Source organism: Olea europaea, chromosome 13 (genome assembly GCF_002742605.1).
Source record: "Olea europaea var. sylvestris chromosome 13, O_europaea_v1, whole genome shotgun sequence".
In the NCBI taxonomy this organism is placed as follows: Eukaryota; Viridiplantae; Streptophyta; class Magnoliopsida; order Lamiales; family Oleaceae; genus Olea; species Olea europaea.
In genome coordinates, this window is record NC_036249.1 from 12,858,375 (window position 1) to 12,870,112 (window position 11,738).

The 11,738-nt window shown below is 30.2% G+C and overlaps 1 protein-coding gene across 1 annotated transcript in view; it reads left to right on the top strand.

Moving 5' to 3' along the window:
- The first annotated feature begins 9,842 nt into the window (after positions 1-9,842).
- Positions 9,843-11,738, top strand: part of LOC111407652 (short-chain dehydrogenase TIC 32, chloroplastic-like) — a 3,360-nt gene continuing 1,464 nt past the window's right edge. The window contains exons 1-4 of the mRNA XM_023037267.1: positions 9,843-10,207; positions 10,305-10,536; positions 10,864-10,943; positions 11,211-11,367. Coding sequence (XP_022893035.1) covers positions 10,084-10,207; positions 10,305-10,536; positions 10,864-10,943; positions 11,211-11,367 — 593 coding nt within the window. The 5' untranslated portion in view covers positions 9,843-10,083. The remainder of the gene's footprint in view (positions 10,208-10,304; positions 10,537-10,863; positions 10,944-11,210; positions 11,368-11,738) is intronic.

Genomic DNA, 11,738 nt, shown 5'->3' on the forward strand with positions numbered 1-11,738 from the left:
AGCATTCAGTGCGCATCCAATGAGTGGCAATAGTTCTGAAAAAGATGCTCGAGCGTTCCTCTGACAGATAGCGAGCAATTTTTTGACAACTTTTTCTTCTTGTTTCGACTTTGACACATTTGTCTCCTTCATGACATATACTGTCAACCCCCAACTCTTGACTTTAATTACAACTCAATAATTGTGATTTTGGACACGAAATTAGCTAATACTATTTGGACCTAACAATCTTGAATTTTTATCTGCTCATCCAATTTGTACATTAAGATTGTACAATTGCTGAGAGATATCTAAAGATTGAAACATTGCATATTAATCATCAACGATAATTAAAGATCAAATATTAATTGTTGGAGTAGGTATATGCAAATATGTAATGAGTAATTTTATTTGCAGTCGTCTAACGTAGCATATATATGTCAGGTGATTATTTGAATTTACGTAAAGCAATTGTAATAATGAACGACTACAAATAACATTATTAATATGTAATGTCAGTAAATATCTATATTAAATCTAGTTTAGGAAAAAAGTAACTTTTTTCCAATTCTTACGGACTAATTCCAACACAAGCTTAAGCCAAACTTGTGTGTTTTGACACCACTACTTTTTTGCATCTTCTAACATTAATTTCTATCTTCTTTATTTTGTAATAATAGCTTTAACTTTCATTTTTGCATTTGGCAATACAATGTTTCACTTTTGCTTTCCAACGCACAAAGTGCCACCACTCAAACCCCCCACCCCCACCCCCACCCCCAACAAATAAATAAATAAAGAATAAAAACATTTACTTCACAATTTTTGGATTTCATGTCTTCTTCTTTGTTACACAAACAATTAAACCATTCCCCCCCAAAAAACTATAATTATTATACATTGAATGACTTTCAATGCAAGTAAAGGGTAGGCATAATAACAAAACTTTTGTATAATATATAGCAAACTTACAACATAGTAGCTTTTTTCGTACATCACGTTGGGCTAATCCTATGCAGAGAATAAGCAACATAAAACAACTTTGTATTTCGAAATGTAATTGGACAACTTTTGTTTCTCATAATTTTAAGTAAAAAAGTTAATATTTCGAAAACAATCGCTTGTCTTAAAATAAGACCATCTTATTTCTAACTTAAATAAAAAATATTTAATTTAAACCTTTGCATATTTACATTTTTGACTTATTATAAATTTACATCAAGTAAACTTTTTAAACTTAGCCAAACATGTTGATAAAAGTAATCAATATGTATTATATTCCTAGCTATGTGAATAGTGTTTGAACTAGTTAATAAAACAAGAGTGCGAATTACAAAGTTATTTTTATATATTTGGCGCATCTATAGACATGGAAGGCATGTTGGGTTACGTAGTTTTGAAACGATGAGGATAATTGGTCGAATTTTGTAGATCTCGATTTTAGAGGTCTGCGAATTGTATGGATAGATCGAATATGGCTTGTGACAATTCAATCACAGTCGTTTCAACGGATCAATTTTTGTCTTTAAATAATCAATTTGAGATTGTCTTAAGTTATGCTCACTCATTAATACTGTCCATTTAAAATTTCTACGTGCATCTAAAATTGCGTGCAAAAATAGAAATAAGTTTTAAAAGGTTATGTGGGGCAATAGTCAAAATGTGCTCAATCAAGTAGATTAAGGATAGTGCATCGAGCAATTCAAAGGTTTGAATAAGTTGAAGTCAAAATATTACCCATGTGCTATGCTAATACAAAATTCATGCACCTAAAGTTGTACAATGGATTTGAAAAGCGTGCAAATTGCAAACACAATCAAATATTGTAACAAGTATGAAATAAATGTCTCTAGATATATAATTTAATTAAAAGTAGGTTATTTGGAGCTTTAGCTAGTTTTACGTTAACTTACATATAAAAACTAGGATATGATAGGTATTTAATTTTGAACATGGAAATTATTGCCATGAGAAGATGTGCTTTATTTAATTTGTCACAAGTGAAATTATTTGTATCCGACAAAGTTTTTGGTGATTTATTATTATTATTATTTTATTTTTTTATAAGGTAAGTGTATTATATTTAACTTGTGAAAGTAAAGTACAAAATCACAGGACATACCCCGGAGAACTAGGCTAGGGATATTTGTCATCCAGCACCAATAATTAATTAAAATTAGTGCTTACTCCTAACCATGTCAATATAAAATATCCGCAGAAAAACCCCATGAGCGTTAGGGCCATCTATTTTCATTAGATGGAACCAAACTCCTACATAAATTTACTCGTGCACGAATAGAAAAAATAATGTCTCGAGTAACAACAGACTCATGTTTAGGAATCTCGCCATGGGTCGTAGTATTACGCTCATGCTAAATAGTATAAATCGAAACCGTAAACATCAAACAGATAGCAATAGAGTGCAAAGATCTCCCACGAAATTGCTCCATCAAAGAAAGAGGTTCATTGATTTTAACATACTTCTTTTAAACTTACTACATTCTCTAAAGTCTCTCTCCACATTTTTAATCTCTGTCTTTCCTCGCTCCCCAAAATTGACAATACTTTGTAATAAAAATCTATCCATCACTTTAATATGTTTTGTGTTCTTGATTAAATAGATAATATTAAACAATAAATAAGTTAAAATATAATCATTATTATAAATTCAGTACAATTTAATATTATGTACGAAATATGTTACAAGGATAGATATATAGTTAAGATAATAAGTAAAACTTATTTATGTTTATCAAATAAATGTTCATATGCATATATTACTATATATAGTGGTGAAATGGGTAGCTAGAAAGGATATGAAAATTACTTCGAAAACCCAAAACACACAGAAGAGACAGATTTATTGTTGTATCTAAAAAGAATATTTAGTTGGAAAAAGCTAATTCGACTCTCTTTTAATTAAGTTCAAAACCATTTAACGTCCAATCAACTTAAGACTTTTGCTTGCAATTTGCCTGTCAATGCTTTAAAAAGTATTATGTTAGCTTAGTTTTACTGAAGCGATAATATAACAGATATCTCAAATCAAGAGCGTTCGTACACTTCATCAAGACTTAACTTTTTGAATGCATCATGGCCATTGTTTTGTGTCACAATAGCATTGAGAGTCAACCATGAATTCATCTTGCACGTTCGCACGTGTGAGCGCATGGAGAGAGAGAGAGAGAGAGAGAGAGTTATGAGGAGTGGAAGGACCCCGCAGGAAGGCACGGGAGCTTTTGAAGTGCTCTAAAAAGATGAAATCTCGTGACTTCTTTTACTTTATAAAATGCCTGTTGGCTCATAATCAGACCCTACCAACTTTTTTCTTGCACCAAAGAACAACGGTAAACGTGCTTTAAGTAATCATATTTTCTCTTTCCTTTTCCCCCATTATTAAAATGCGACTTTGCCCATCCAATTTTCATTATATATCAACCGAGGAAGCTTTATTATATTAAGTACACTAGATTACGATTTCTTTCATTATGCATTCAAATTGGAATTGTTAGATTCATGATTGGAAAGTTGTGACAACTTTAATCATGAGCAGAGCAACTAAGTAGTGATTTATGATGTTCATAAAAAACGTTTCGAAAATTACACGCTTTGAAAAACTCAAAGCTGCTAATTATTTTCTATGAAGTGCCAATCACAAACAATATACAATAAAGAAATGTTGATTATTTATTATTGTAGATCTCTCTTTTTTCTTTTTTCTTCCACTTCTTTTTTATGTGAAATTTTATAGATTTATGTTGGGTTTTTTTTTTACTAAATTAGGTTGGATTTTTTAGAAAATATTTTTTCCTTCTTTCCACGCGTTTTTATTGAAAAAACATTCTTTCTTTATTCCACATATTTTTTTTATCTTATTTTCATCTTTATTGTATTTCTAAGGTTTGGCATACATCCCTTTAAACATTAGACTCTTTTCACAAGTTTTGTAATAGAGAAATATAGAATAATTTTGTGCCTACCCAATTATTGTATTTATTTTCTCCATATTAGTCAATTGAATAAATTACTCTGTTCTTCTACCAATTAATTATTTGTCTTTTATCTTATTGTTTGTTTGTGATCATATACTTTATATCATGTCATATATATTACCTCGATCCGTTTTATTTCCTAACAAGTGGTATCAGACCTATAAGTTGTGATTTGTTCGAAATTTTTGTTATTGATGGTAGCCATGATGTATGAAATTCCGTCCTTGGATCTCAATATAAGATTCTTGTTGTGGCAAGTGAATACACGAGTTGTACTCGTGCAGAATTTGGATAATAAGTTGTTGGAATTTGACAAAATGCCTATAAGTTGGACTACTGGGGAGAAACAACAGAATGATCGGAAAGCATTTTCACAGGATCCATCTTCATGTATCTAATAATATTTTTCAGGACGTTTTGAAGGACAAAACAACAGTTGCGTTGCGGTTGACATTGGAGCAATTGTGCATGACTAAAAGTTTGACAAGCAAATTGCATCTAAAACAGAGATTGTGTTCCCATCGTAAGGTAAAAGGCGGATCTTTGGAAGATCATCTAGCTGTGTTCAAAGAGATCATCACTAATTTGGATACTATAGAAATAGAGTATGATGAAGAAGATTTGGCCTTAATCCTTTTGTGTTCACTATCTATTTTGTTTACTTCATTTAGAGGTATAATCTTGTATAGTCGTGATACTCTTATTATTGAAGATGCATATGATATCTTGTTTTCAAAAGAGAAGATGAAGCATTTGGTTAGATCTGAGATCAGAGATAGAGAAGGCCTTATTGTTCATGGTAATCGTAGAAAGGGTAAGTGGAAGTCAAATCTCAGTAATCAGGTTTATTATTATTACAATAAGAAATGACACATTCAGGGGAATTGCGACAAATTGCAGAACAAAGGTAATTTGACTGCAAATCATGAAAAGTAGTCAAATACTTCAAACAAGACCAACATAGTTGAGATTTATTTGAGTGATGGAAATGTTTTGACAATTTTTGACTCGAAATCCAAACCTGATGAGGAGTGAGTTTTGATGTAGAACACTTAATCGCGTTCGACATATTCCAAACTTGAAGAAAAATATCATTTCATTAAGTAATCTTAATTCAAAAGGATACAAGTTCTTTGGAGGAGGTGGAGTGTTGATGATTCGTAAGGATGTTCGTGTTGTATTGGAGAGGCGGAAGAGGTTCCAATTATACATCTTGAAAGATTGAGCAGAATTTGTGAAGCAAAATTAGCACAGATTTAGTACCGTAGTGGAGATTCAGCATGGTACTATACTTCTGAGATTTGGTTCGAGATTCATATTGAAGAATACTACTCAATCTAGTTTGAAGGATATGGGTTATATGCTTTGCCACCATTACTTGGATTCTATCGTATTTAACTGTTAAGGATAGACCCATTGGAGATATGTATGTGGATGCTAATTCGGTTACACATGCTTTTAACGTTTTTGAAGGTGTTGAGACTAACCAGTGGTCTTCTATGAAAGCATTGGGAGTTGACTGCTGCAAGGTTTGCTTCGACACTGTTTGATAATTTCTAATGCATTGTGAATTTTGGAGAACCCATCGTTTGGATTCATGTAACCGTATTGGATACCGAGAGAGAGAGAGAGAGAGGAGGAAGTATTTTTGTGTTGGAGAAAGTGTAGTTTTGGTTGAAGAGTTCAAATTTTTCATTGCAGTCAGATTTGTTTTTCCAGGTAAAGAAATTTTTGAACTTCGTTTGCTATATCGAAATTTGTGTAAAAGTGAAAACTGTTGGATTTTTTTCTCAAATTAGGTTGAATTTTTGAGAAAATATTTTTCTCCTTCTTTTCACGAGTTTTTATTGGAAAAAATATTTTTTTTTTCCTTTATTTCACATGATTTTTGATTGTGTTACCATCTCTGTGGTATTTCTTGGATTTGGCATACATTCCTATAAATACTATACTCTTTTCACAAGTATTATATTACTGAAATATTAAATAATTTTGTAGGCATAGTTATTGTATTTGTTTTTTCATACTAGTCAATTCAATGTCACTTAATTATTTACATTTTATTTTGTTGTTTGTTTACGATCATATAATACATATCATGTTATATATATTATCTCAATCCGTTTTAATTTTCAACAATTTATGCATGAGATAATTATTTTTTAGCTATAATTTTTTTTTTCCAAAGCAAGTGAATTTGACGAGGAGTGACGAGACATATGTGAGAGTATATACGAGCATGTTTGGTTGCAATTTTCATCCAAATTTTAATGAATTATTGGACCGTTATTAACTACAATTGTTGACTTTCTTCACTACACGACAGATGGGGAGAACACTAATGATAAAAAATGAATTTTAATTTTGCAAATAGTGGAGCCAAATAACTGGATAATAATAGTATTCCGCATTCCTCTCCCGCTGAAGATAAAATATTTTTTATATATATACACTCACAGCAATTAGGTGAAGAATTAGGGTAATCAATCAATTATTGGTATTTGGTATTAGACAATCGATCAAATTACCAATTTGTATTTAATGTTTAATGATTATTTTTTATTTAGGAGTTTAAGTTTTAATATGTCAGTATAATTTATGAAAAAAAAATTAAAATTATTAATTTTGAAATGACCCAGTTTGGGTTATTTCAAAATTCTTCTATTAAAAGGGTCCACGTAATATATACCAAACCAACGATTTCAATTCTATTTTCTGATTCGATGATTTATACTTACAGTCATAGTTGAAGAAAAATAAAGCGCTTGAAAACATCTTTATAAATAATTAATATTTATGGGTACCTTTCTCATTGAGGTAAGAAAATAAAGAGCCAGGAAGCATCTTTATAAATAATCGCTCACTTTTTTTAATATTGTAATTGAGTATATAATAGCGTAGAAAAGATATGATGATAATTAGTCGAGTTTTGTTTTTGTTGTTACTTAGTGAATTTTAGAGTTGGGGATACCAATATTTTTTTATCAAAGTTTCAGTAGAAGTACACCGAACAAGATAAATAGAAGTTCATATAGATATTGATAAAACTTGAACTTACAAATAATTATTTATATCATAAAACGAAAAGAATTAGAAAGAATTTTAAATCGAACAAAAAATTATTTATAATATGAAGGAAAAGGAAATTTTAAAACAATTTTGAAAAAAAATATATATAATAAATTTAAAAAAAAGAAAGTTACGAAAATTAAATAAAGAATATTTAATTAAAATTGAAAAAAGTAAATTTTATCATAAAGAGGAAAGAATTAAAAAAAAAATTTAATCGAAAAAAATTATTCACAATATGAACAAAACAAATTCAAAAAGAAAAAAGTAAAAGAGAGAATTTCTCCATGTTTCTCTCCATCACACTCCATCACCTGTGTGATGGTGATGGAGAGAAACTCTAAATTTGCCCCCAGGGCACATCTCCAAGTGGTAAAAGGGGAAGGTGGAGAAATCCAGCTTTACTTGAGGTTGCTGCGTCAAGGGGTCGAATCCTGAAATATGGATTTGACTTTTGGGTAAGTGCAAGTATACAAGCAGTCTTCCACCCTATACCCTTGGAGGCATAACCTGCAATTTACCTCCCTCGCGATACTCCAGGGCAGGAGCGGTAGGGGACCCTTAAGGTTGGGGTTCAACCTTTTTTTTTTTTTTTTTTTGAGAGAAACTCTAAATTTTATTTTTTTAATTTGTTTTGTTCATATTATAAATAAATTTTTTTTGATTTAAAGTTATTTTTAATTCTTTTATCTTTATGATAAAATTTAATTTTTTCTATTTTAATTAAGTAATATTTATATAATATTTATTTAATTTTCGTAACTTTCTTCTGTTTAAATTTTTTATTATATTTTTTTTTGAAAATTGTTTTAAAATTTATTTTTCTTCATATTATAAATAAATTTTTGTTCGATTTAAAATTCTTTTTAATTTTTTATGACAAAATGTAATTTTTTTTCAATTTTAATTAAATAATTTGTATTTTTAATTTTAATTATTTCAATTTAATTAAAGTACTTTATAATATATTTTTTAAAATTTTTGCGTGCAATTCTTTTTTTTCCTTTAATTTGTTAAATCATTTGGTTTGTTTATAAATACATTAGCGTAAAATGATAGTTACAATTCGGTTCGCTTAATTTTTTGAGATTATACTTTATTCCATTATCTCTTGTTCGATATTCTAACATTTGAATTTTTATAGGATGAAATACTATCTAGATGCAGTTGAGTAGGATAATCTTTAAGATTAGAATTCTTGATTTTAATCATTATCTTGATTTTTTTCCATTTATGGGAAAAAAAAAAACTACATCTTAAACATTAAGGTAATGAGTGAATATAACATACATTGATTGAAATTTAATTATTATTAATTAACTTATTAATATTTTTTCATAATTATATATGAGATATATTCAATCCTTTTATCATGTTAATGGAATAAAATGACGTCATTTTGCCATTCAATGTAGAGAAACGATATCGTTTTGTATTGTAAATTCAATGAAAAAAGACAAATAAATTTTTGATTAGAAAATCCTTAAAATAGAGAAGAAAAAAGAACTCTTGGGTGTGGGGAAGTGGAGTAAAGAGTGTGGATAGTTGTGTGAAAAAATAAAAAAAGACGGAGCAAAGAAAGATAAATGAAAATGATGGTTGCGTGTGAAAGTCAATAAAATAGTATAACGTTTAAGAAAAAAATGACAAATAGTAACTGGACATGACTCCATAGAAACAATGACACAACAACTGTCTCATTTATTTTAGTTAGGATATTTTAGTTTTCAATATATTCATTATTTTGACAGCTTATTTTGCAATTTATTTGACTTAAATTAGGAATTAAAGGATAAAAAAGAAGTGTTGAATGGGAATGATTGACCAGTAAGTTCGATATATCAAGGCAAGAATTGAGAGATTCGAGGCCGTAAGATTGACTCGTCTCCACCCTCACGTGCGATTCCATTTTCAATACATTATATTATTGGAGTGCCTTAGGACCCTCTATTAATTAATGTCATAACGATCATTCCTTGTCCCAAGATTTACATAATATAAATTGGAATTTACTTCTATCGTGGTGACTTCAATTAAGTAGAAAATCATCGTCTTGAAATTTCTTTATTTGCTTGTGTTGGTAAGATTTGAAATATTTAGTGTGTTTCGTAAAAAAGTCAGGTGCCGCGTGATAAAAAGTTTATTTCTTTAATTAAATTTAAGTATAGTATTTTGGTTAACTACTTTGACCTTATTTAATTGACCGCGAGTACTAAAATTTTATTCAACATGAGATGGTACAACACGAATCTATCATCTATCAGAGCTGATATTCTGTCCATGATGACCAGAATACCAATTGCTCACCGCTGACCTGACATTGTCATGTCAGTGATCAAGCTGTATTTTATGACTTTTGAAAGAAAAATGCTTAACCTGCTAACGTGGACCCCATTAGTAGGTGGACATTATATCTCTCGCCCACGATGGACGAGAGATCATTTCTATATCGTCTATTTATGAAAATATCATTCAGTAGACATTTGCTAAAAATAAAAAAGTCCTCCCTATGCGTGAAAGCATTTTAAATGCAATATCTAAAAGGTAAATTTTTCAATTGTATAGAAATTTAAGTTTTTATATAAATTAAATTCAGTATCATCAACGAACGAACGAAAATTCATCAAGTCATGGTCGACTAGAGCTTAGACATCAAACATGTTTGGACATGTTATAGCAAGCAAAAAAGTGAATTAATTAGTTGAGATATAACCATCAATGAATAGTAAAATAATTAAAGTGAAATCATATAAAAAAAAAATTATTTATCAATCAATGACAAAGATGTAATCCTATCTTAATGGATTCCCTAATCTCTAATCCCTAATCCCCACCATTCACCATTATAAAAATCCCACTTTCTTCCTCCGTTACCTCTTAACCAGACCACCAACCGTTGATACATACAGCCCCTGTATCTCTGTATCTTCCTGCAAAACCTATACAAAATCAAAAGTTTACTTGTACCACTTTCTCTCTCTGGCTCACTCGTGTGCAACTGACTACGGACAAAATTTTACTATTCACGTAAATTTTTGAAGAGATGCTTGACACTGTGAAATACTTGATCGGTGTAGCCGGCCCAAGTGGTTTCGGCTCCAAGTCCACAGCCGATCAAGTCACCAGCCACTGCCCGAAACTTCACTCCATTACTGCCATTATTACAGGTAAAAGTACAAATTGATTATTAATTCTATTAATGTAGCGAGAAATTTTAGTTTAACGAAAATTACTTCATAAATTGACAGTAATTCGCATGTACAGGGGCCACTTCTGGGATCGGGGCTGAGACAGCTAGGGTTCTCGCTAAGAGAGGAGCCCGGCTTGTGTTGCCGGCTCGGAGCACGAAAGCGGCCGACGATACTAAGGCTCGTATCTTGTCGGAGTCCCCGGAATCGGAAATTATTGTTATGTTTCTTGATCTTAGCTCTTTCCATTCAGTACGAAAATTTGCTGCTCAATTTCAGTCTCTCAATCTGCCTCTCAATCTCCTCATGTGAGTACTTTCTCTTGCTATTATAATTGTGCATGCAGCTCATGTATCTTTTTTCTTGATTTGCCATTGGGTTATATATAAAGTCCCCATTTGGTAACAATTTTTCACCCCCCAAAAGACGAATTTTTTACCATTATTTCATTATTTCAGCTATCATTTTTCAGTTTTTCACTCAGATATGGGATCCACCTTTATTTCTAATGGTCAAAAAATCAATTCTCATAATTACCACATAACAGGCTCAAGTCTTTGATATAAAGAAAATCAATCATATCTCTTCTCTAATAGTTTAAGATGTTTAACATTTTCTCTGCGTGATTAATTCAGAAACAACGCCGGGAAATTCTCTCACCGGCATGCCATATCTGAAGATGGAGTCGAGATGACTTTTGCCACTAATTATCTAGGTAAACTTTCCTATAAAACCTACCAATATATAGATATATAAACCGGCATGTATAAGCCTCTATTTGGGAAGAATTTACAAATAGTTTAATTTATAAATAGATAGAAATAAGTAGTAGATAAGTGAATAGTAATTGTGAGTTGTGTAGCTGAAAATAAAGTTTGGCTATTTATAAATAATTTGTAAACAATTTATAAATTTGCCAAATAGAAACATAAATACGACATATTAATTATTTTTGCAAAATTTGTTTTTTTATGTAAATTAGGTCATTTTTTGTTGACAAAACTATTGCTGAAGAATATGATCGAAACGGCAGAAAAGAGCGGCGTTCAAGGAAGAATAGTGAATGTATCTTCTAGCATTCATAGCTGGTTTTCGGGTGATCCCATTAGTTATCTTTCATTGATAAACAAGAACAAAAGGTACAACTTATATTTTTCCAATTTTTGTTAATATATTTGAATTTTTTTCCTTCTATTATAATTATTTAGTGTCGTTCCATCAATCTTGTCAAATATGCCATAGATGCGTGTTCGATGTGCATTATTAGATCGTATTGAACAGAAAAATAGATAAGATCTTAATTTCTTTTATTTACATAATGCAGATATTCACTTATTAGTTCAAACGTTTTAGACAACTAAATAAAAGTTTCATTTGCTATTTGTTTATAAAATTATGCAAGTGTTAAGCCCTCTAATTGAACTTGGATGCATATTAAAAGTCATGTTGAAGGTAAAAGTTATTTTATTTTTACAATAATTTTGTTATCTACAATTTGCTTAGTGTCATT